This window comes from Gopherus evgoodei, chromosome 2 (genome assembly GCF_007399415.2).
Source record: "Gopherus evgoodei ecotype Sinaloan lineage chromosome 2, rGopEvg1_v1.p, whole genome shotgun sequence".
NCBI lineage: Eukaryota > Metazoa > Chordata > Testudines > Testudinidae > Gopherus > Gopherus evgoodei.
The window spans coordinates 75,484,933-75,512,069 of record NC_044323.1 but is presented as its reverse complement, the minus strand read 5'-3'; the positions used below and the strand labels follow the sequence as shown (position 1 = coordinate 75,512,069).

At 42.7% G+C, this 27,137-nt stretch overlaps 1 protein-coding gene across 1 annotated transcript in view; it reads left to right on the top strand.

The window, feature by feature from the left end:
- The window catches only part of GADL1 (glutamate decarboxylase like 1), a 121,839-nt gene extending 102,801 nt beyond the window's left edge, over positions 1-19,038 (top strand). The window contains exon 15 of the mRNA XM_030551005.1: positions 17,329-19,038. Within this exon, the coding sequence (XP_030406865.1) occupies positions 17,329-17,502 (174 nt within the window). The 3' untranslated portion in view covers positions 17,503-19,038. The remainder of the gene's footprint in view (positions 1-17,328) is intronic.
- Positions 19,039-27,137: the final 8,099 nt, after the last annotated feature.

The following is a 27,137-nucleotide window of genomic DNA, read 5'->3' as shown; positions in this document are numbered from 1 at the left end:
TTCTCAATGGGATTGAAATGGAATGAGTTTCTTTCCCATGAACATACGGTAGATGCAGATGTATGTATAGATCACTCTATAAAGAGATCGGATTAGTCAAAAATCTCCAGAAGCCCTATAATTTAGGGCCCTATGAAATTCACAGTCCATTTTGGTCAATTTCACAATCGTAGAATTTTAAAAATTGTAAATTTCATGATTTCAAATATTTAAATCTGAAATTTCACGGTGTTGTAATTTATAGGGGTTCTGACCCAAAAAGGAGCTGTGGAGGGAGTTTCAAGGTTACCGGAGGCAGGGGGGTGTGGTACTGCTGCTGGCGGTGGCACTGCCATCACAGCTGGGCGGCTGGAGAGTGGCAGCTGCGGGCTGGAAGCCCAGCTTTGAGGGCCAAGGCAGAGCAGCCACCAGCAGCAGCGCAGAAGTAAAGATGGCAAAGTATGGTATTGACACCCTTTCTTCTACGCTGCTGCCTTCAGAGCTGGGCTCTTGGTCAGCAGCCACCACTCTCTGGCTGTGCAGCTCTGAAGGCAGTAACGCAGAAGTAAGGGTGGCAATACTGTGACCCTCCCCCCGCACTCCCTTTTGGGTCAGGACCCCCAATTTGAGAAATGCTGGTCTTTGCCATGAAATCTGCATGGTATAGGGTAAAAGCACACAAAAGACCAGATTTCATGGCGGGAGACTAGATTTCACGGTTTGTGATGCATTTTTAATGGCTATGAATTTGGTCGGGCCTTTCCTATAATATTTAATATGGTTATAACCAATAGGAATTCTTCTAAAACACATAGAAATCCCTAGAGAATTATATCCTTTCAGCAGAATATTTAAGCCATTCTACAAAATATAATAAAGAATTATGTGGGATTTTCAAACGTACTCAGCGTTGTTCTGTTCCCGCGAGTCAGAGATGAAACTATCATTGCTTCAATGGGAGCCTAGTTAGGCCAATGCAGATTCCCTGTGAAAATCTCACCCTAAGTCACTGATAAATAGATTGATTCAAAAACTCTACAGAAAGATTATTGTTCTCTATTAAATTGTACAGAGCTCTTCGATAAAGGAAGGGAAGTTTAGGAGACTATCAAAGGCAACTTCTCTAAACTAGGTCATAACTACTTTTAAAAAATCATCAGATTGTTCAGGCAGTCCTGCTCACACAGGGTTTTTTAATTAACATAGGTAGGTTTTTTGGAATTTGAATGCTGGCTAATAAGGGAGGTTAGTCAGCCAGAATAATGCATGGTGTTTCTGTTAAGGCTTGCTTTTATCATGGTATTCAGTAAAAATACAACTTCAGTGCAGAAACTCACCAAAAGCAAGAGTTTGAAACTCTTTTGCCTTTTCTCTCATCGGTATCCCACTGCTGACAAGTAAAATCACAAAGGCCCTGATCTAGCAAAGCACTTCAGCATGTGCACCAGGGCCCAAAGCTAGACAGAATTGCTTGTAGGGAAATTCAGAAAATCACTGCATTGGTGATTTAACCGCCAAAAACGTTGGTAGTAGAGTTAAGACTTTTGCATTAAATTGGCAACTTTTAAGGGTTCGAGTCCTTGGTAAGCATGTAAAGGGAAGATCCCTTGTAGTTGTGAGCTGGCCCTGTGGCACTGCCAGTGGGAAAAAGCTAGACAACATTCAATCCAGTATTTTCTGCCTCACTGAATGTGGACTGAAAACACTGGGTGGGGCTATAGGGGATTGGAGAGATGACACCACTACATCTCAGATGCAACAGCAAAATTTGAGCACAAGTTATACCGACCCACAGGTGGAAAATCACCAAGAATGTGATTCCCAAAACTCTTCCTGCTTGAGTTCTCACCCGCTCCTACCCCATAAGGCCAGCACAGATTGCTCCACCCTGGGTTTTTCCATCCTAACTATAGATCCTTCCCACCAACCTCACCAGCCTGAAGTCTGACTTGGCTCCTGAGTCCATGAAACTCAGTACCCCTTCTTTGCTCATACTCCTGATGTGCGGCTGCACAGTGCTACTGATCCATTCCATCACCTGTAAACACCTCTGTTTCCAGCTCTCCTGTCACCTGGTAGAAATATGACTCTGTTCCTGTCCCCTAAGAGTCCCTCCCATTTTCCCACTCCCACCCCCGTCATATGCCTATAAACCTGACTTTTTCCTGACAGAGTATCTTTCCATCACAGCCACGTGCCATCACCCAGCCCAGGCTGGCTTCCTTTCCAGTTTCAGGACCCTCCCCACTGTGTCGTGGGATGTGAGAGGAACCATGATGATGACTGGAAGGGCCATTTGGCTCTTTGTAGAGCTTCCACAATTTTAGCAACACTTCTGCATAGGCAAAAGTTATGAGAGGACAGAATACCTTACAAATTGTGTCTGGTGACCCACACTCATTTCTGGACATTTCATGGTCTTGGCTAGAGGAGCCCTAGAGTTTGCAAATACAATAGAGAAGTCACAGAAAATCTTAAACAAGATTGTTCCCTCTCTTCCTCCAAACTTCACCCATCTCTTCAAAAGAAGGTGATTTGCTATATATATATATTTTAAAAGAATGTTACATGTAAATTTTAGTTCTATTAATACAGCAGATACCAGAGCAGGTTTCAGAATTCCTTTGGACTTTCAATCCTGGGAGATGTGCAAGGAAAAGGGAATTCTTGCCATCCTGTCTCCAGACTGAAGTGTTGTACAGTGAACTTGAACGCTGCATTTTAAAAATATTCATTAATATTTATTTGCTCATATGGAGTACTAGAAATATGAAAGCTTAAAGCTTTTGCTTGCTTAATTAAAATATTCCTATAACAATACTCCACAAAACCTAAATTATTACTATTCCTTTTTATAGTAAAGCGATAAAGACTTTATATGATCAGTTATAATGTATTTAATGAGAAGCACATAACTGTGTTTAATACAATTGCTTGAGAGAATAATAATTATTAAGAAACCCATCTGGTGGCCAGTCTCTGCCTTTGCTACAAGAAATGAGCAAGATTCCCTTAGGGCCAGTCCTGCAAACCCTTATGTGAGTAACCTCAACTCACACAAATAGTTCCATTGGCACCAAGAAGTAAAGATTAGCAGGTGGGTTGCAAGTTTGTCAAGGTAATTAGTCATGGGGCCAAATTCATACTTCATGTAACTCAAGTACAGGTGCTGATATTACACAAGGGCTAAATGTCACCCTTGCATAGTTGCCATAGGTTGCTTATTGCAAGTAATCCTACAACAGATCTAGAATTTTGTTAGCTTTATTATCTTTCTGTTAATTGATCCATTTCCAGACATCTGTACAAAATGTAGTATAGGTCATTAATGATAAGTACACAATTCTTTGTGAGTACAGCATTTGTTAGAACCATTTTTCAGCTGAAACTTTTGATTGCATTACGGTTATTTTTCTGTTGGTACATCTCAGTTACGTTGACTGTGGTGTAGAGTGCAGCATTTACCTTCTGCCCGTAGTAAAAATCTAGTTTACAGACTGGTCTTGGAGAAACAGGTTTCTGGAGTTTCCCCATTCCACACTCCTCCCTCTCCCCAGTGCAACCTGCAAGGCCCCATTCTGGGATGCCCCTCACCCCCCAGCTTCTTGGCCAGCCAGGCATGCTTCCTGCCTATTCTCCATGTGCATACTCACCCTCTTTCAGTGAGCTGCTTACAGGGTGTGGGGAACATCTTGTTAGAAGTCTCTGGAGGGCAGGGGTTGCAGTTTTGGCCAAGACCTTACACGGGCTATATAGGAAGTAATATGGGAAGTTCCTTCTTTCCTCTCCGCCTACCCACAACTCAGCTGTCTAAGGGCTGGCCACAATCTAGCCCCATATGATTAACACTATTGACCAGAATTTTCAGACGGGCTTGTGCATCTTTTGCTTACTTGTGAAAGGCTGCAGGTGTAAATTCTTATTTCAGCAATTCCTCTTACTCTCCACCCACCCACCCACCCACATCTACCGACTCATGCCATGAAATCTCATGCATTTGTGGGGTTGTTTTATTGTTTCAAGCCCCTAATCACACATTGTTTTAAAGCATAGAGACTTGTAACATTTCTCGTTTCAGTCATGAAGAAAAATGTGAGGTACAACCACCACTGATAGCTGAGTATAGACAGGAGATTAGGAGAAGAGGGAATGGTATGACCCTAGCATGATCTTGATCCTGCAATGAGATGCATGCGGGCAGACCCTTCTGCCTTCTCAGAAACCTTTTGACTTCAGTGGAGGTCCATGGAGAAGGGAGGGGTCTGGCAGTGCCCATTTCGTGTCAGGATCAGGGCTTGAAATATGAGTCAGAGGAAGGTAAGAAGAATTACAGATGAGGGATAAAAACAGGGACAATTATTGGTTTTGGTTTTTGAGGGTGAGTAATGTGTTCTCTGTTAAATGGGGTGATCAGATCAGATAGTCTTGCCTATGGTAACAGTCCACTTTTTCCCTGCAGAGAAACTGCCAGCAACCTCCATGCAGGTCATTACTCTCCTTTACAAGATAGAAAAGGATACAAAGAACCTGGCTTTGTTTTAATGTTCATTTTGCCTTTAGATCCAGTTAAAAAAGATGAACAAAGGCTCATTGAAGCTCTCTAATCTTTACTGTAATGCAGATACAGAGTGTTGCTACATATGTACCTTATGCCAGAAGCTGGCTTGCACAAACGGCATAGAGTTCTTAACAGTAGGGCACCATTCCAAATTTCTGAAGACATTTATTTTTCTACAGGAGAAGTGTGTTGGGTTTTTGAACTTGTGTCACCAAATAACGTAAGTTGCTTACTGTAATATACACCCACCACACACATTGCATTGTGATTTCCTTTTCTCAGTGGAGAAGGAAAGCACAAGCTCATCCCTATGCATACCAAGTAAAAAGGAATGTTTTTTGTTGGTGTCTTTCTTTCAAGATGACAAGCTGTTGTTTCATTCCTGCATGAAAGAACCTTCCTTTGCCAGTATTGAAAGATAGAGAAACCTAATCACTAGGGATGTCAAGCAATTAAAAAATGTAATCACGATAAAAAAAATTAATTGTGATTATTTGCACTGTTAAACAATAATAGAATACCATTTATTTAAATATTTTTGAGTATTTTCTACATTTTCAAATATATTGATTTCAATTGCAACACAGAATACAAAGTGTACAGTGCTCACTTTGTATTTACTTTTGATTACAAGTATTTGCACAGTAAAAAACCAAAAGAAATAGTATTTTTCAGTTCACTTTATACAAGTACTGTAGTGCAGTCTCTTTTTCATGAAAATTGAACTTACAAACATAGAATTTATATACAAAAAAAACCTGCATTCAAAAATAAGAAAGTGTAAAATTTTAGAGCCTGCAAGTCCACTCAGGCCTATTTCTTGTTCAGCCAATTGCTTAGACAAACAAATTTGTTAATATTTGCAGGAAATAATGCTGCCCACTTCTTGTTTACAATCTCAACTGAAAGTGAGAACAGACGTTTTAATGGCACTGTTGTAGCCGGTGTTGCAAGATATTTACGTGTCAGGTGTGCAAAAGATTCATATGTCCCTTCATGTTTCAACCACCATCCCAGGGGACATGCGTCCATGCTGATTATGGGTTCTGCTTGATAACTATCCAAAGCAGTGCAGACCAGCGCATGTTTATTTTCATTATCTGAGTCAGGTGCCATCAGCAGAAGGTTGATTTTCTTTTTTGGTGGTTTGGGTTCTGTAGTTTCTGCATTGGAGTGTTGCTCTTTTCAGACTTCTGAAAGCATGCGCCACACCTCGTCCCTCTCAGATTTTGGAAGGCGCTTCAGATTCTTAAACCTTGGGTCGAGTGCTGTAGCTATCTTAGGAATTTTCACCTTCTTTGTGTTTTGTGAAATCTGCAGTGAAAGTGTTCTTAAAATGAATAACATCTACTGGGTCATCATCCGAGACTGCTATAACATGAAATATATGGCAGAATGCAGGTAAAACAGAGCAGGGGACATACAATTCTCCCCCAAGGAGTTCAGTCACAAATGTAATTAATGCATTATTTTTTTAATGAGCGTCATCAGCATGGAAGCATGTCCTCTGGAATGGTGGCCGAAGCATGAAGAGGCATACTAATGTTTAGCATATCTGCCATGTAAATACCTTGCAATGCCCGCTACAAAAGTGCCATGCAAATGCCTGTTCTCACTTTCTGGTGATCTTGTAAATAAGAAGAGAACAGCATTATCTCCTATAAATGTAAACAAACTTGTTTGTCTTAGTGATTGACTGAACAAAAAGTAGGACTGAGTGTACTTGTAGGCTCTGAAGTTTGTGTTTGTTTTTGAGTGCAGTTATGTAACAAAAAAAAATCTGCATTTGTAATTTGCACTTTCATGGCAGAAATTGCACTACAGTACTGGTATGAGCTGAATTGAAAGACTATTTCTTTTATCATTTTTACAGTGCAAATATTTGTAATAAATAATATATTCTTTGATTTCAATTACAACACAATACAATGTATGTGAAACTGTAGAAAAACGTCCAAAATATTTATTAAATTTTCAGTTGGTGTTCTGTTGTTTACCAGTGTGATTAAAACTGCTTTAATCACGATTAATTTTTTTGAGTTAATCGCGTGTGTTAACTGTGATAAATTGACAATCCTACTAATCACTAAATGTTATCTTAACACAGTGCTCTATAGAAAAACCTCGTGTATGCTATAAAAGCTTTTTTTAAAATTATTTATAAAAGCCATAGCACAGAACTGTCTTGCTACTGTTTAAACAAATCAGAATGTTTTTGTCCCTGAACTATATATTAGTGGCACTGCTAACCTGTAAGGTTTCACTCAGTGCCTAGACTTTACACATGGCTTGTTAAATGAGAGGATGATAAAGCAACACATACAGAGGACCAGGAATGTGTAAGAAAACAGTAAGGGATCTACACAAATTACCTTACAATGGAGAAAACTGCACATAAGCTGTGACAAAAGTGGATGTGGGAATGTCCCCCTGGGAAACTATATTGTTCACTAGTGTGCATTTTAACAATAGTGAAAACCATGCACTCATCTGTAAGTACTGAGTCAGATGCACCATCTCTTCTGCCTCATCCTTTTTAAAAATGAGTACCATAAATTTAAAACATTTATCTGAAAATGTAAATTGAAACTAATCCCTTCACATTAAATTCTTGATCTCACCTTTGTAATGACTAGGGCCCTACCAAATTTGTGGCCATGAAAAATGCATTTCAGACTGTGAAATCTGGTCTTTTGTGTGCTTTTACCCTCTACTATACAGATTTCATGGAGGAAACCAGTGTTTCTCAAATTGCGGGTCCCAACCCAAAAGTGATAATGGGAGGGTCACAAGGTTACTGTAGGGGGGATTGCCGTATTGCCACCCTTACTTCTGTGCTGACTTTAGAGCTGGGTGGCCGGAGTGGCGGCTGTTGCCCGGGCAACCACTTCTGAAGGCAGCGTCCCGCCAGCAGCAGTGCAGAAATAAGGGTGGCAATACCATGCCATGCCATGCCATCCTTACTTCTGTGCCTCTGCTGGCGGCAGCTGTGCCTTCAGAGCTGGGCTTTCTGCCAGCAGCTGCCTCTCTCTAGCTGCCCAGCTCTGAAGGCAGAAGTAAGGTAGCAGTACCGCAACCTCCCCCCTACAATAACATTCTGACTCCCTCATTCCTTTTTGTATCAAGACCCGTACAATTACAACACTGTGAAATTTGAGATTTAAATATCTGAAATCATGAAATTTATGGTTTTTAAAATCCTGTGACTGTGAAATTGACCAAAACGGACTGAATTTGTTAGGATCCTAGTAATGGGTTTGGTTGGGGGTCCTGTGTAAATATTGTGGTTTAATCAAGTATAAGTCAAATGCAATATTGGGTAAAGACACACAAAATAAAAAGATGATGCATTAGACAGCTATGATCGTTGTATAAATGAATGGCTAAAACAATTATTTGAAGCAAGATAAAGCTTAACCAACCTGCCATACCTTATTGGTCAAGAAATTTTTATAATAAATTCATGTTCCTGGTCACAGAAAGTAATGACTGGGAGGAGAGCACACAAATCACTTTATGGAAGGTGTAGCACCACAGCCCCCAGATCAAAATGCACAGAGAACATCAGTGGCAAAGCAGAAATATAGAGGCATCTGTTTCTCACTTTGATTCTCTAGTAGCTCTGAGGAATGTGGAAGTGGTTTACTGTTACTTTGACAAACGTATTTATTTCTCTGTCGTATGGTATGACACAAGGGAAATGCTTGTGCACTCATGTTTTGTAATAATTTATTAGTGGGTTGGGGCTGTGGGCCCAGAACAAATTCTAGACAAAAGAAAAACATGTTTGGGTTTTTACAGAACGCCTTGGCTACAGGAACAAAGTTGTGATTGGGAGTGCAAACATTTGGTATTTAGATTGTCTTACTTGGGGTGACAGCTGACAAATGGCCGGGGTTTGTTTTTAATTATCACCAAAAAGAAAAAGCTTTCACTTAAAGTCTGCAACCAATTTTGCTGCACAAAGACAAGAAGTTATTAAACAATGGAGAATATGCTTTCTTCGTTTTTAAAATATATTGAAGGAGCCATTGCTTCCATATATTTATGGTGAGGAATTAGGGTAGTGATTATAAGCAACCAAGTAAAGTTGTTTGCTTACTTGTATACAGTGGTCAACAAATCAACAATTGTCAACAGTTACTACTCATTGGTGAATCTGGTTCCATAGTCATCACCTGGATTTAGAATAGGAAAAAAACTGGCAGATGTGATGTGACAACTGTATGCAAGATCTGTTGGTAAATGTTGTTGTGTTCTAGTAGCATCCAGCGAAACCATGTGTTGGGGCCCCGTTGTGCAAGGTGCTGTATGAACATGTAATAAGAGAAAGTCCCTGCCGAGAAATCTTACAGACAAGACAGAACAATGATAAGGGTAAGGGAAGAGGAAAATACGTTGTTCCCACGTTACTGATAAGGAACTGAGCCATAGGGAGATAGAGGGTATGTCTACACAGCAAAAAAATACCCTGTGGCAGCAAGTTTCAGAGCCCAGGTTAACAGACTTGAACTCATGCTAAAAAATAGCCTTGTAGACATTCCAGCTTGAGCAGGGGCCCAGGCTCTGAAACCTGGCAAGGGTCTGAAAGCCCAGATCCAACCCAAGCATCTCCCTGGCTGCTGTTAGCCCTGTAGCACAAGCCCCACATGCCGGATTCAGTTGACTCAGGCTCTGAGACTCACTGCCATGTATGTTTGTCTGTGTAGACATAGCCAAAGTGATACGGAGAATCTGTGGCAGAGCAGGCAATCAAACCTAGTTGTCCTGAGTCTCAGTCCAGTGATTTAATCACAAGACCATCCTTCCTGTCGTGAACCTTGTTTCAACAAAATACTTGTCTGTATTTGAGCCCCATTGAAGTCAATAGCACTTATGCATGTACTTAAAGTTAAGCAGGCACTTAAATGCTTTCCTGAATTGAGGCCTCATTAACTTCCTGAAGATGACTGCTGCACGACAGTTACATAGTTGAGTTAGTAACTCATTCTGTTGTAAATATCTGTAAATTTTGGTCCAGCCGATTCTAGCAGCAAGCATTTTTTCATAACTAAAATGGCCAAATACTTAAGGCAAAATCATGAATTTACTCTGAATGAAAATATGCTTCCTTTGTAGCCAAAACAGATTTTTGTGGTCAAATGAGACTGTTTCATGTATAAACTTGTCTTCCGTTTTGCAAAATAGCTAAGGCAAGAGTGGAAAATGGTTTACATTTTTGTGAAACCCTGAAAATGTGATCTTTCTCTAGTTTTATCAGCAGGGAGAATTTTTTTCTTCCTGCTACATGTCTACTGCCAAATTCTACTGCAGTGTCCCAAACTTTGGAAAGATTCATCAGAGTTGTATCTGAGCAGCTGAAATCCTTAATAGTGTAGTTGATCTGCTAGTATCCTGCTACCTTCCAGAAAGTGACTCTTTTGTGGATCCCTACAAAGTATGTGGATTTCACTACAAGTGTTTTTTCCTAGTTAAAGCTAAAATCTTTTTGTAAGCTACCATCTAAATTGTGAATCCAGGGAAAATGTAGATAGCCAGATCCTGCTCCCATTGAAGTAAATGGGGAATTTTGCCACTGATTTAGGTGGGAGCAGAATCTGGGCCAGTGAGTGTAGGTTACTACTGACATAGCTTTGGAGTGTAGCAGAAGCAGCAGATTCACATGGCTATGTTGTAACCATGGTGGTGTGTAGAATGGCCTTCCATCTTGAATGGTCCCTGACAAGTTGTCTTCCTTTGACAAGAGTGCGCAGGGGAGGATTTAGGCTTCTTAAATCCCTCAAAACTGCATCTTCCAACTTCATCTTGCTCCCTTTTTAACCCCAGTGGAAAGGATCCTTGGTAGAATTGTTACAACAGCCCTGTCATGTTCTGCAAATAGAACATCCAGAAGAAGTGCTGGCAGAGCAGCAGCTGTATTTTGTAAGTAGAAGGTCTGCTGTGTATCGTGATGGGCCATGCCCCTATCCCACTGACAGCAAGCCTAATGAGCGTTCCTGCACTCAGGCAGTGCCAATTAGGTGCACCTGCAGAGCCTGGAAAAGGAGAGCTTAAAAAGATGAAGCTGGCCATGGAGCAAGGTGGGAAAGTTTGTCCAAGTAGAGAAGTTACTAGGGAAGCCTGATAGCCAGGGGACCTAAGCTCAAGGCAATGATTAGCCTTCCCTTTCCTCCACCACCTTTTGTTTAGGGCAGACAGACACTGCAGCCCTAATAGGGTCTCTGGGCATCTGCTCTCCATCAGGCCATGGCTACACTTACAGTTCTGCAGCGCTGGTAGTTACAGCTGTGTTCGTACAGCTGTGTAGGGCCAGCGCTGCAGTGTGGCCACACTGACAGCTACCAGCGCTGCAGTGTGGCCACATTTGCAGCATTTGCAGCGCTGTTGGGAGTGGTGCATTGTGGGCAGCTATCCCAGCATTCAAGTGGCTGCAACGTGCTTTTCAAAAGAGGGGGGTGGGGTGGAATGTGACAGGGAGCGTGGGGGAGACAGAGAGAATGGATTTTTGGAGTTGACACTGTTCTCAGCTCCCTGCCTTGCAAGTTCTAAGGACTGGAAGACACACAGTGCCTACCTTCAATCATTTTAAAAGTTCTGAGCCCCTTCCCCCACCCCCTCTCATTCACTAAATGCAAATTATGTACTCCTAATAGCCGTCAGACCAGATAAGCAGCTGCTCAGCACAGGCTCCCCCCTCCCCCTCTGCCGTGTGAGAGTGCTGTTTCTCTCTTCAAGCAAACAGCTGTGAACATTCCAAAGTAATTCCTCTGCCTACCTCCGCTTGCTCAGCAAACAGGAGCTGTGTTTGTTTTTTAAATAAGCAGTTTGGCTGAACTCCGAGCTCTCCCTTTCTTCCGGTTTGTTGTGGACAGGAATTCTGGGATACCTCCTTATACCCCGGAGGTCAATAAAAGCTCTGGTGGGCGTCCACACTTGCTGACCAGCGCTGGATCACCAGCGCTGGAATCCCTACACCCGAGGCTCGACCGGGTGTACAGCCAGCGCTGCAACCAGGAAGTTGCAGCGCTGGCCGTGCTTTGCAAGTGTGGCCACATCCTAAGTTGCAGCGCTGTAACCCCCTCACCAGCGCTGCAACTCTCTAATGTAGCCATGGCCTCAGTTCCCTGTTGCTAAACCTGTAGAACAGTGCCGTGGACTGGCAATAAACTCCAAAAGGGTCCTGGGAATGAGCCCAACTACCGCAGGGAACAGTGAGCTTGCCCAGGAGTGGCAGGTCTTGAGAGGATCCCAGGGGCAAGAGCGGTAAAGAGATGACAGCCAAGCCCAGGCTGAGAATGTGCCTGAAGGAAAGGCAACACTTCAAAATATGTTGTGGGGCAGTCCTCCATTGATGAATGAGCTTGCAGTAAATTGGGAACTGTCTGGTTTATTTGAAAGATTTGTAAAATATTATTCAACCAAGATACTAACTAACCTTAGTACTTAAGGACACTGTCTTTGTGAAATTCTTTAGATATTGCTTATTACAGTGCCTATGAGATTCCTGGTCAAACTTTGCAGACAGGACAAGTGCATCAGGAGTTTTCTGGTACTTTATGCTTTGATTTAGGGTGGAAATTCTACCAGAACAGTTTTTCTCAAGCTATTCCAACATTTTTCTTCCCATTTGTTCACCAATTTATAAATGATCACTATTGCCTTAGCTCTGGAGTGCCTGACATTAATTACAAAATAAATATGAAAGTCACAAATTCTAGGTCTCCAAATACATTCTCTCTTAAAAACTCTCACTGTCTTGAATGGGAGCTGTGGAAGCTCAGCACGTAACAGGACTGGGCCCATAGCATGCAAGACTGCAGCAGTTTGGAGGCGCCTTTGGTTCTGAATGAGCAGAAATAGAGGGCATTCAGAGATGGGTGATGAGAGTGATTTGAGGCAGGAAAAGACATTGGAGAGAGAATAGATTTGAAAATATTGGACAGTGTTGGCTAGAGAGGAGTCCCATAAAAGGGATGGTGATAGAAGTATAACAGAGTAAGGAATGGTGCAGAGAAATTAATCAGTCACTCCTCTTTACTATATAAGAACCAGGGAACAATCAATGAAAGAACATTCTTTTTTACACACATTTTATCCAAGAGTTTATTAGGCTTAAAAACAGTTAGCTATACCAATGAGAACATCCACAGTTATTTTGGAAAGGGTATCCTTTATCTTTGGATATAACTCTTCATGTGTCAGAACATAAGCTAGGGGTTAGAAAGAAACTTTCATTATAGGCAGGTTATTTTATAATTGTCCAATATGAGGCTGTCTGGTACGTGTCATTGTCTGAGATAGGATACTGCACCAGAAGGAATACTAGTCTCATCTAGGCTGGCCATTACCATGCTCTTGTATAGATGTAAGAGGTGTTACATGCCTGTTGGGGAAATTCTGACCTGTGAAGCGAATTTCTTTCACTTTTTACAGATATTTGCCCACAACCAAGGAATGTTAATCCAGTGGGGATATTCTGGACAGTAGCCTAGTGAGTCTGTCTAATCGGAACAAGAGAGCCGGGTTACTGTTCTCTGTAGTCCAAATGTATCAAATATTTTGCAACCAATAAAATAACAGAATCACAGTCTGGTAATAGGGGGCCACTTCCTTACTACTTATTTATGAGTCAAAGTGATTTGGAATGATTAGTACAGAACATTTGACCAAGCCCCTTTATCTTGATTTTGTTTTATTTTTCATTGGAATAAACCTTCATTAAGTTTCCATATTGCAGAGTATGAGGCAGAGTGACTTAAGCGGGAGCCTAGCAATCCAGCATGAGTGCTGTGGTTAAAATATCAGTGTTCAACCTAGCTACTTTTCAGATTTCCCATTGCACAGAAACAAACACCTGAGTCATTCCTCCATGAGCTAGGAAGTTGTTTCAGGAGTTCAGGTGTTGCTCATATAGCATTGTCATTCTGAAGTGACACCTATTACACCTTGGTAGTTGGTGTAAAGGTGGATGACTTTGAATGGACATTTCTTCAGCTTCTCTTGGAGGATCCTAGTGTCAAAACCCAGGGATTAATCCTCAGAGATGTTGAGTACCTGCATTGCTTACTGACAACTGCAGGATTTTGCAGTTGCTCGACTCTTCTGATGGCTAGGCCTTAATGCTGGCGGCTGAATAGAATTCATTTGTAAGTCACTGTACTTGAGCTCAGATGGGAGTTTTCACCATTCTGAAGAATATTAAATACCATAAAGTATGCCAGTTAAGGACTCGATTGTGTTTTTTAAGGCACAGCCCTGCATTGGGGTCATGCAGAGCTACCTCATGTCAGAGGAGAACCTCGGGGGGAGACAGTCATTCCCAGAGCACCCTAGTGCACGAGGAGTATGCAGGCTGCACTGTCCTTGTAGGCCCAGCCTTCTTCCCTTATTGCTCTCTGTCCCCTATGGGGTGTATAGAGGGAGCTATCTTGCCAGCTGTGCAGGGCAGGATGATCCTTGCACCTGCTTCCTCACAAATATGTGAAAGGGTCAGCCACAGTCTGGACTCTAATATGCAGGCAACTAAAACCTTAATGCTAAAATCCCCCCAACCTGAGTAACAGGGCTGGGTGCTGGAGAAGGTGAGCAAGAGGCTGTGGAGGAGGAGCTGTACTACTCTGTGGCTGCTAACCCAGCCTAATAACTGGATAGCTGCTATGAGTTAGGAGAAGAATACAAATGGCAGCAGATCCTTCTTCCATAGCTATCCCCCAGCCTAGGTTCCCAAATTCCCCTGTGCAGCAGTGCTTTGGGAGAGTATGCAGAGCAGAGGGTGTGCGCTCCTTCTAATAGCTTTTCCTAGTACCTGCTTTGTCTTGCACAGCAGAACTAGAGCAGTTCCATTGCCAAAGGGCCCACGTTGAGCTGTTCAGAGAGCTAAAGAATTTAGGGCTAAGAATGCCTTTCACTTACCATTCTGAGACTATTCCTCTGAAGTGCAAAATAAAGAACTTGATTTATAATTTGAAGTAAATTTGATAGTAAAATAATTGGAAAGGTGAAGCAGTCTCACTCTTACTAAATTGCTTTCCTAGGGGTCTGTTCTGTTAGGTGCTGAGCAGCTCCTGCCTGTAGTTTAGCACTCTCTGCTCCCATTGATTTCGCATTGATTTCAGTGGAAGTTCAAGACACTGAATTCCTCACAGAATCAGGTCTTATAAACTAAGCGTCTGATTTCCAGGCTGTTGAGCATCTGCCGCTCCGAACAGTTATGGATGGTTGGCACCTCTGAAAATCAGACCCTACATGCAAGTCAGCCTTTAATGGCTGTGTTCTGAGACTTCTGCTTAGAGTTTGTTTATATATTCTGCTCCTTTGTTCCCAAGTGGAAATGATTCTGGGTGAAATTGTTACAACAACCCAGCCATGTTCATTCAGAATTCTTGATGGCAAACCAGCAGCTGTGCTTTATAAGTAGAAAGTGCTTGGCTTCATAGTGCACAAAGGGAAGGAGACACTTAAAAATATATTGTGGGGACAAGCCTTCATTCGCAGCGTGATAAACTAGATAATATAAGAGATTTTCTGCCTCCAATTTCCATGAGACCAGCATTGCTGTAGCACAGTATATTTATCCCAATAGTGCTGACGCTGATGCTCTCAGTGTTTCTGCTTTCACAGTCTTTATCTGTGTTATTGCACAGTTTGGGGTGGTGAGTTCCAGCGTGCGTTCTGTAACAGCACTCATTGAGATGAAGGGAATCCATTTCAGGACACAAAAGAAATAACAACGGATAGAATATCAGTAAATAGTAAAATTGCCCATGGCATTTGAATCTTAAAGGAGAGCCTGAGAAATTCTGATAATAAAGATGCAGGTCTGCCACTTTTACACCTTTGTTCTATGAGTGTGTCCCTTGGGACCACTAGTGTAGTACACCAGCAGTTGTCTCTCTTCTGTATTTGTGTGGCAACCAGCACACTGTAGCCCTTATCTTGATTGGGGCTTTTGAACACTACTGGAGTACAAATAATTACTCATTCTGAGTGCAGTACAAAGTAGTAGTAAGAGCGAAAGAGTTGAACTGTTACTAACTTGATGTAATGGTAAAAGGGACCAGGACATTCAAACCAACTTGGAACATGAGAATTTCCATCATGCCAAACATATTCTGTGTCTGAGAGGACATATTTGGAGCAAATAAACCTGCATGTACAAGCTTACCAAACCCTACCTTGTCCAACTCACATTTGAAAATTGTGCAAAGACAGTTCAAACGTCCAAATTCTGCCCCAAGGTTCTCACTATGTGACAATACTGAAATGGCTTGTCAAGACACAATTTGGTCCCAAGCGTAGAGGCAGATTCTGCCACCATTATGCAGGGTAATACCTACCTGCAGTGTGACTAATTACTGAGGAGAATGAGTAAGGATGGCTCATGTGGCACAGTCCTATCCAGCAGTCCTTCAGTGGAAGTTTTTTGAGTATGGATTAAATGAGGTTATGTCTACACTGGGAGCCAGTGCTGAGATTCCGCTGCTTGTGAACACACATCTCACCCTCACTCTCATTGAGTTAGCGCAAGTATAAATAAATAGCAATGTAGCTGTAGTAGCACTAGGCATAGGTGTCAACTTCCCCTCTTTCCTGTGGGTGCTTGACTCTCCCTCTGCCATGGCCCCACCCCCACTCCACCTCTTCCATGAGACCCCGCCCCAGCCCTGCCCCTTTCCACTCCTGCCGTGCCCCCATTCCAACCCCTTCCCCAAAGTCCCTGCCCCAACTCCGTCCCCAAATCCCTGCCCCGGCCCTGCCTCTTCCTTGCCTTCTCCCCTGAGCACACCTCCTCCCCCTCCCCCCGGAGCATGCTAATGCTGCCAAACAGCTGTTTGGTGGTGGCTGGGCAGGAAGTGCTGGGAGGTGGGCGAAGGAGCAGGGCTGTGGCCTGCTCAAGGGAGGAGGAGGAGGTGGGGTGAGGGGAGCCTGGCTGCCGGTGGGTACAGAGCACCCACTAATTTTCCTCCATGGGTCCTCCAGCCCCAGAGCACCCATGAAGTCTGTGACTGTGGCACTAGGAGCTGCAATGGAGGCACAGCTGAGCCATGCCAAATACGTACCCGTCGGTTTCCAGGGTGGGTTTATATTCTGTATGGCTCAGCCAAGAAGCAGCTACTGCTGCTCCACTGCTACAGCGGTTATTTACCTGTTCCACTGTTGTTTATACCTGCACTAGCTGAATGAGAGCTAGCATGAGTTATGTGTACACAAGCACGGGAATCACAGCACTAGCTCGTAGTGTAGCCAGAGCCTGAGATGAGCATAATGTAGCTCATACTATACAGCAATCAAGGTCAGCGAGTCCTTGTGGTTTTTGTCACACACATAAGAACCCAGGTTGGGAGGATGGTGGTTTTGCACATATTATATGGCAGAGCTATCTTTGATAACGTCTGTTTCTAGGGACTTGTCTACATGGTGTATTAGTCTGCGCTAGAGGATACTGGGCTAGATAGACCTTTGGTCTGACCCAATATGGCCGTTCATATGTGGCTAGAGAGATGCACAGGCCCAATCCTGATCTTCCTTGCTCATGCAAAGAACTCTTATGTGGATTGTGCCATTGAAATCAGTGGGCCAATTCATGTAAGTAAAGGGTGTCAAGATCTTGTCCTAACTCAGTGGTCCTCAATCTGTTCCTAACTGGACCACATTTTCCATACTGGGGACCCTCCCTCCCATTTAGTGGCAAGGCAAGGTGGTCACGACTGCCAGGCTGAGAACTCCTGTCCTGGTGCTAAATATGATTCAAGATTACAACTTTAAACACCTGTTTTCTTTCCCCACTGTAGGTTGCTCCTGTAATTAAAGAGAGAATGATGAAGAAAGGCAGCATGATGTTAGGGTACCAACCCCATCGTGGCAAAGTCAACTTCTTTCGCCAGGTAGTGATCAGTCCCCAGGTGAGCCGTGAGGACATGGACTTCCTGCTGGACGAGATTGACTTGCTTGGCAGAGACTTGTAGCTGTAGTTCAACAGCACCAGGCGCTACTTATATGCATGATGTTTACAGATCAAGAATAGCAGCTGCGTAAATGGTACCATCACTACTGTTCTGAGAATTACCTCCCATATGCTAATAAGGCAGGTATTTGGCAGGTACCTGTGACAGACGGGGCCAGATTAGCTGCTGACATAAATGGGCATGACATCATTAATTTCAGTGGAGTCACGCCTGCTTATGTCAGCCATGAATTTAGCTCAGTGAGTAAAAATCAAAGCACATCTCTAATACGTTAATATTTTAGCCTGGCATGCATTTAAAGATAAAGGCCCAGTCGGTGATTGAACTAGTAAGGCCTGATGCTAGGGGTCCTGTGGCTCTCTTAATGAAAGCCCCTAAACCAGCAAATTGCCCAGCACAAAATGGGCCCAATCAACATTTGCCCACTCATAAACTTACCAGGATTTTAGCAGAACTGAGAATGTTGGAATGGAGATAGTATCATTTTTTAACTTTTTGTCAACAGAAGATACAAACAGGAGATGTTAAAGTGTAAACATTTCTTTAGCACCTTTAGATGCATGATAAAATTTTAACCAAAAAGTTAGAAGAATAGATTTATCTTAAAGGAGTGTGTTTTTTATGCAGGGTAGCTATTCGTTAAGAATTGATATAACAAAGCATTGTATTTACCATGGTTCCTTATGATATTCCTACAGATTTAAAAATAGCTAGCTCTCTTGTGATCAGTGTATAATTCTTTTTTGATGTTAAACTTAAGCTGCTGTATAAGTTAAATTTGTCTGTGATTTTAGTATATGAACATTGTTAAAAAAATAAGTGAAATACCAAAATTAAATTCTAACCTTTATAGTTATTCAGAATTGCATTTTATTTAGACAAATAATTTTGTGAGTGGTCTAGTTTAATTTTTTCTATCTATATAATGATTCTTTCAGTCATAAAAACAGAAATCATAAATGTATCTTTGGGTGGGAGTTCTAGCAGGAAATTTAAGGAAATGGCCACATTTTTCACTTCTAACTTGTGACACTAACTTACTTGGATGTTTTGTTCTTTGTTCCATAATCTGTCTTTGAGGAAGCAATGACCAATATGAAGTTTTTTGTTGTAATGTATCTGTATTGTTGAAAGCTGTCTTTAAATGCAGTGCTGGATGTTTTCATTTCATGTATTGTGGTAGTATCCAGTATTGTAGAACATTCCCAGTTTCAGTCTCCAAGATACCAGTGTGGAACGTTTGCCAGTATCAGTCACACTATCAGAGCAGTAGATGAGAACAAGAGCTTGATAGACCTCTGCAGAATATACTGGGAGTGGATACTTTTGAGCCATGGTACACCATTGATATTATTGGGGAGTTCTTGATAAAAGTCATTGGCATAACATAACGCTTTGGTTTTGCCCTGTAATACTTACCAGTTCACATCATCAAACACTACCTATGATTAAGGCTCCGTGTTTGTCACGGAGGTCATGTGACCTCCATGACTTCTGCAGCAGCTGCTGTGCCTGGCCCAGGGGCTGCCTGACTGCTGCTGGGGCAGTCTTGCCCCTCCTCCCCCCGCCCACCAGCAGCAGGAGTTTGGGTGCTTGTCTGGAGTGGGGAGGGCTGCCCTCCCTCAGCTCCTAGCTCCAGGTGCTGCCTCTGCCTGCAGGCACCACCTCCGCAGTGCCCATTGGTCATGGTTCCTAGCCAATGGGAACTGCAGAACCAGGTCTTGAGGCTGAGCAGAGGCAGCAGCATGTGGAGCTCAGGAGCCCAGTAGGGAGCCTGTCCCAACCCCGCCAATCCTCCCCCCGCCCGGTTCCCTCCCACCCTGGGCTGCTACTTTCCTCCCCGAGCACCCAAGGCGCCCCCGCCTGGTTGCACCCCATCCTGAGCACCTTGCCCTCTCCCAGGCCATGCCTCCCACATGACCCCTTGAGCTGCTCCCCCCCCTTAGTTTTAGCCAGGGGGATATAGTAAAAGTCATGGACAGACCACGGGCCGTGAATGTTTGTTTACTGCCCATCACCTGTCTGTGACTTTTTTACTTAAAACACCTGTGACTAAAACGTAGCCTTACCTTTGACTTCTGGGTATAGCAGCCATCATAACATCATTTAAAACCCTGATCCAGCAAAGGAGTCAAGTACCTGCTTAAAGTTAAGCACTTGGCAGGTCAGGGACCAATTGCTCTGATAAACAGCCACCCACTCTTGACCGGTGTGCAAAGAACCTAAAGAGCACTGAGTTACCAGAATTGCTTTGCTATTGCTTCGGTAGAGTAACCAGTCTCTTTTTTTGGCTTAGAAAGAAAAGTGTCAGGATTTTCTGATTCTGACCTAGATTCTCAGCTGGTAAAAGCCAGCCTAGCTCCATTCACTTGAATAAAGCTGTCCTAGCTTACAGCAGCTGATGATTTGGTCCTCTGTGTTTTACTAGTGAAAAGTGTCATTATGCTATTACATTCATCTTAACAAATTACTGCTTTCAGTGATTGAGACAGTCCCAGTACACTTCTGGTTGTCTGTCTGAAGTACCATCGTTCTAAATCTATCATAGTAGTAGCTGTATGTTTAAACAAAAGCCAAACTGAACTTTTTTTGAATGTTTGCACAAAATATTTCTTGGATTTACACTTGCACTGTATTTGCTTTCTTGAAAGGTGAAGGTGAACCTTACAGTATGATGGAATTAACTTTCTGAGCTCTGTATTTTCTCTGTTGCTGTCAGCTCTCTGTAACACCTAAGAGATGTAATAAGCGGGTCCTGCTTCAGAATTGTAACAGCATTTTCCTATAGTAGCTTATTTAGACCTAATAAATGCAAAATGTCTATTTTTTAGTCAATCCTTTGAATAAAAAGTAAAGTAAATGGCACTCTTCTAAAGGGAGGCTGGGCTTGTCATTTGTAAATCGAAAAAACCGGGAATATAAATGTTGCCTTTAAAGAAGGGCAAAGGGTGAGTGCTCCAGATGGCAGAAGCCGCCTGCATTTGAGACTCTCAGTTGTGCTTTACCCCTGCTGCATACAGTGGGTTATTAATATGCAGTGGCAGAAGAATACTGCCCGTATTACTTTTGATAAACACCTGGCGTAAGGGAGTATTACAGTTTTACTCCTCTTCTCAGTTAAACTGTCAAATGCAGAAGTTAAACTGTCTTTGCAGCAAGTGGGAGTGTTAATTTTCTGAAATATCCCGGTTGAAAATAAATGGATCACTCGACGACTCCTCTTCTGGTCAGGGAATTACCATTGTTCAGAGCACTGAGCCAGATTCTTCCAATGCACAGATATAACTCAAGGCAGACTTACTCACTCTCTTTGGTTCCCTTTCTAATAATTACTGGTGTCTCAGTAGCCAAACTGTTTTAGAGGTGTGCATTTGATTCACATACGTGGCTTTGGTATTGTGGCGTTATCTGTCATAAAGGAAGTTCTTAGATTGAGGGTACAATGAGCCAAATTGTGCCCTCTCCTGCGTGTATGCATATTGCAGTAACATGGAGCATATTTATTTCTTGGGAATTTTGCCTCTCTCTCCATCTGCAATTTCACACACATAATACAGGAGAAATAATTTTGGACTATAGAGATCCTGCTAGTAAGAATTCCTCTATAGGATTGGCATAGTGTCTGATCATGCAAGATTTGTATGCATGGAACTCCTATTGACTTCAGGATAAATGTTGTGTTTGGAGGGCGTGGTGGACTGGGCACTGAATGTCATAGGCCAAACTTTGGATTTTTATACTACGAAGAAGTTTCTTTGATTTGTCAGTGCTGTAGTACATGTCTGGATAGAATTTTACAAGCAAAGGATGCCTATCCCCCATAAAGCAAAGATTAACTTAGACTAACCCAAAGAAATGTTATCAGACCCTTTCTCATACGGGGTAGCACCATAGACTATCCTTACTTCAGTGGGTCTGCTCGTGGTGTTGTGAGAGTCAGTGGGCATCAGAATCTGGCCCCTAATGCAGCTGATATATTTAAATGTGCATCTTGCAGATACACAGAGGCTAAACAGTCTCCTTGGTCACAGGGTTAAATAATTATTCTTAAAGTATCCTTTAGAAATGTTTGTACTCTGTAAAATTGTTTAATCGCTTTAAGTCCAGCCTGGGTCTTCGTCCTGTCCTGGGGAGGTGATGGAGATGAGAAAACGCAGATAATAAAGCTCCTTTGTGCTTCAGAAGAGTGGATGTCTAAGTAGTGTACAGTGTCTAGAAATTCCACCCCTTATTTCTGGGTTATTTTAGAAGGGGTTATCTTGGTGAGGACAGAATCTGTCATGTGTAGGAAATGGCCATTTTAGAGGCATGGACTGCTTCTGCTGCCAAAGAAATCACCTGGGAGTGGTTTCGCATGCTATCAAAGCCTGTCTAGGGTGTTGCTGTGCCCTGTCTCAGTTGCTAGCTGTGTACCCGTCAGACTGTCTAGATTTATCAGCCCTCAGTCCTCCTTAAACTTCTCTTTTGAAGGGATTGAGGTTTATCCTTATTGGCGTCATACAGAACTGAAGTCTTCTCGCTTATAGCCCTAAATACTGCATCAACATGCTCTCCAAATAGCTTATGACCCTTACAGGGCAGGGCTGTCAGTCTCATTTTACTAACTCAGTAAATCCCCTGCATCCAAGACGTAAGCCAGAGGGCTTGTCTGTCCAGAACATTAAATGGGATGCCCTGATAAAGAATGGTAAGCAGCTCTAGCCACAACATAAAAATAATCTGCAGCCTGGTGCCTAAAAAGTTAGTTTTTCTTTATGTGTTTTTAATGCCGGAATTTCTAGCCAAGTCTGTCTTGCGCCATGCTAACCTGAATGGAAACTGCTCCAGACAACAGAGGAGTGATGCCAAAATTGAATATTCTGTTGGCCTATCTGCCATCACTGGAAATTGAACCTAGGTATCCATGTTAGTGGGACTAGTGGGAAAAAAATGGATTTGAGGCTCAGTTTGGGTTGCATTGTCACCATGTAGGACTATGTTTGCTCTATACTATTGATGTTTTCTCAGCTCAGTCAGGAAGTCCTGAATCTACAGCTTCTTCTTTAACATAACGTAACTCCAATATGTCTGTTAGTCTTTAAGGTGCCACAGGACTCTTTGCTGCTTTTACATATCCTATCTCCTCCTCCTGCTTCCTGGACTGAGAGGTGTGGTCGCTGGACCTGACAGCATCAGCTTGAGAAGGGATATTTCATGGTGGAGTGGCATTTACTGCATACAGAAGTCTTCCCCTAGTTTCTAGCTTATATGTACTCATGGATCCACCCATCCACTTATATCATGCTCAGCCCTCTAATTTCTGAGAGCCTCCTTCCTACAGCCCCAAACCGGATATAGCCCTTTCTCCCCATTTCCTACCTCCATTGACTCATTCTGTGAGATGCACAGTCACCTGGCTCCTGGAAATTAGCCTACCTCCAGATATCCTCCACCTGTGAACAGCCTAGTTTCCTATAGGTGAGTTGGTTGATGTCGGTAAATCACTTTGCTGATATTTTCAATGTATGCAGTAAGGTAAATGTTAAATATTGTTATTACATGCTGAAATAATGGAATTGCACATATTCATTATGTCACAATTGCCCATGCTAATTGCAAGTTGGATGCAATCAAAACAGCTCTGCTGGGTAAATGCGCTGTGCATGAGAGATCGTGGTGCAGGGTTGTTGTTTTTTTTCTTTCTTCTTTAAATTGAATCTAACCCTACACAATTATATGTTTTCGCTTCAGATATACAATTAGATGTTATTACACTAATTCTATAACTGCACAATAACCAACCAGAAATTACACTGAAAAGCAAAACAAAACAAGAAATGTGCACAGCAAGAGGTATAATAAAAAGAACGTGAAAGGTTTTGTGACAGACCCGTGATTGGAAATAATTTCAGGGTGATGGTTAAACCTCCATTTGATGTAATGTTCATTAATGAATTGTGTGTTATGTGTGTTATAAAGCACCATTTGACCAATGGAGGTGTGAACTGATAAGTACTGTAGCCAATCAAACTCACATATGAAAATATTTATGTACCCAGACAAAAAATATAACGGTCTGTCTGTTTACTCTGGATGAGCCCTTTGAAAGGAATAATTTCCCTTTGCATTATGGCAATGTTTTACACATAACTCAACATAAAGCTTGTTTTAAAGCATTCAAAGAAAACATGATCTTGGTAACTGGGACTTGATTATAAAATATTATTGAAAATGTGGTCTTGGAAAAAGTATAATGCCAATAAAGATGTTAAAGCCTTTAACGGAAACCCTGTAACTTGAGTTGGTTGAAATTTTTCAAATACTTTTTTCATCAAAAATTGGCTTTTTTTTTTTTTTTTTTTTAAATTGGAAACTCCCCTTGCATCCCTCCCCACATTTAACAGTGGTTTTTCCCTATGCTTTGATCCTACAAGGCTCTCTGTGGGAGGACTCCTGTATGCACGTAGATCCTGCAGTGGATGAAAATGCAAATATTGCAGAAGAGGATAGGATGATTGTTGCTGGCTACTCCTCACCAAAGGGAGGTAATTTCATCTTTACTGCCATCAGAACTGATTCAGTAGTTTAGTTTGTTACATTAGCCATTATGATTACAGCTATTTAGCTTCCTTCAAAGAGAGTTGGTTCCCAGGTGCTTCCCCAAACCACTGGTCAGGGTGGCCAGATACACCCCCTCACATGGCAACAGCTGCTCTCTTGGGAATTTTAGTTAAATAAATGCCCTTTGCATCCCCAAATTGAACTCTAGATATTCCAACAGGTTTATAACTGGACTAATACAGTATATTTACTACTGTGTATTTAGTGCAGCTACAGTCAGGCCCACCAAGGGTAAAGGTTTGCAAACATGAGGCCGTAATTTTCTGTAGTACCATAAGTGAGAGTGGCAAAGGGTGAGAGTGTTGCCTGGAAGGTCCAGAGTCCCCCAGCAGTAGGCTCCAATGAGCGCTCAGTTCTAGTACACAGCTCAATAGTTCTGTTAAAGTTACCTTCTGGGTTCTGGTGAATTAATGAATTGCCTCAGGGGTGCTTGAGAAGAAACAGTTTCTGAGGAGGAATTTGAAAGAAGAGAGGGTGATGACTTCTCAAACAGGGACTGGTATGAATTAGCAGCGGTACACAAAACAAACGGCTTGGCTACACTAAAGAGGGCATTAAAGCAGCCCCAGGCGCCCTAACTCATGACCCGGCCACACTGGCAAGTCACTTAGAGTGCCCGGATGCTGCAGCTGGAGCACTCCTGGTAATCCACCTCCATGAGAAGCATAACGCTTGCCACGCCTCAGCTGAAACGCCCTAGCGTCAGTGTGAACGAGGTGCTGTGTTAATGCATTGCGCTCAGCCTCCAGAAACATCCCATAATCCCCTTAAGTCAAGTGGCCACTCTGGCCATTGTTTTGGAATCGGCTGTAGCCATGCCGATATGCCCTTTCAAAGTTCCATTTCTGACAGCCGGCTGCTTATCTGCTCCGGGACAAAGCAACCTTTACTGTGGAATGTTGCTGCTGTGAGTGTGTGAGAGAGAGAGGTGGGGAGAGGGGGGTTCTGCTGCTGTCTGAACTTATAAGATAGCATGCTGACATGCTCTCACCACCCTGCCCCAAAAACCCCACTCTCTCTCTCTTCCCCACATACACTCTCTGTCACAGTCCACCCCACCCCCGCATTTGAAAAACTCATTGGAGCCGCTGGGATAGCTATCACAATGCACGGCTCTCTGTGGCACTGCAAGAGCTGCTAATGTGGCCACGCCACTGCACTTGAATCTGTCAGGGTGGACACTGCAGCTCTTTCCCTACTGCACTCTCCAAAGATGGTTTTAACTTATAACACTACATCTGCAAGTGTAGCCATGCCCTAAGACAACACCTGCCTTGGTAACTATCTGCTCTCTAAGCCTTGCCACTGTAGGCTTGTCCGCTGAGAGGAACGCTTTTTCTCAGCATGCCTTTCTGGGAAGTGGCCTTTTGAATCTGGCAGGCAGCAAGTGCTGGAGCTTTAAAAGTGGCCATTTTAGGACTGGCTGCTGCCTCTCCCTCTCTTCCAGATGGTACAGGTTCTAAACACCTCCTTTGCATTTGCTCTCCTATTCCTGAGGGCAGCGCACATTTTCAGTAGGAGGGTGCTCCAGGCATTGAGCCACTGTCAGAAAGCCCCAGAGGTGGGACTTGGACAATGAAGGGAAAAGGGGCTCAAGGCTGGCACAAAGACAGAGCAATTTTTTGCAGTTTTGTCTCTGTGGTGTCATTTGTTAGCTTACTAGATTTTATGACTCATGTTCTGGCAGAGGTTTTAATATAGCTAAATAAGCAATTTTTAGGCAGAACCATGTAGCCACGAGTGCAGAACTGGAGTAAAGAGTACTGTTATTTACTGTGTCCTTATATTTAATATAGTCCATATATAGTAGTTTGAAATCTGTGTATGAAATATTGTGTGTTTTTACAGGAGTTTTTTTTTTTTTTCGTTTTGTTTTATTACGGGAAGGGTGGTTGACAATTTTTGCTAGTTCCTGATGGGTGTAAGAGCTGTGCTAATCTGCACTTCTGTATGAGTTTATATTTGTTCTTGTGAGATCATATTGGCCGCAGGAAAAGTGGGCAATTAATTTTACAGCTGAATGCTTGTAGAGAGAGTGGGTCAGGTGGCTGCACCCATCTTTGTTTCAATTCCTTTCCTTATGTGCTCCCTAATAGTGGCTTATCACATTCATAATTGGAATGGATTAATGGGAATGACTCCTCTAGCAATCCTGATTACCTACTTTCCTGACAGAGCCACAAACCTTGGTGAGTACTGTGAACAACCTGCAAACATTTGGGATTCTGTTTGCATATACTTTATAGTATGACTTATGTTGTTAAATAACTGAGTGACTTGTCAGCCAGTGGCAATCAGGATGAAATGACATCCCTTGGGGGTTGCGTGCAGTGCTTTGATCGAACTGGCAATTTTGCGGGCTTTTGTTTGCTCGTTTAACTTTTTGTATTCAGTTATATGGTGAACCATGCTAACCTATATTAAGTATCAGTTCTGGGGGTATTATCCACTACACCATTAAATATCAGCATCTTCTCGTGACAAACAGATACCTCAAAATAAATATGGGTGGCACTGCTCATCAGGAAAAGCTCAAGCTAACAAAAGGCTGGATTCATACCAGCTTTAACCCCATTGACTTCAGGGGTGATATAGCAGCGATGAATTTGACCGAATATGTGGCACTCAAACAACAATCTATGGCTGCTGCTATTTCAGAGTAATGCTGCTGCTTTCAGCCTAAACCTTTAATTCTGCAAGTTTCAGCAGAGCTGTGCAGGGGTTGCACGCAGAGTGCAGCCACTGCTCTCTAGATATTCCTCCTCGTCGTGAGGGTTGGGTCCAGCAACACCCCTGGCCAGCCTTATGATTGAGAGTTACTACCATAGGCTTCCCCATTATGCAAACTTGCTTACTGTAAGCAGCAAAGAAAGTTCAGGCATAGCACCTACTAGACTGGTTTAATGTTGACCTTTTTTATAAACCAAGATTACAGCTGAACAACTAATTTGTGACAGAATTTGTGGTAGCAACACAACCCGTTCTGTGGCCAGTTGTACGTAGTTACATGTTGCCGGTTTTTCTACTCATGAAGC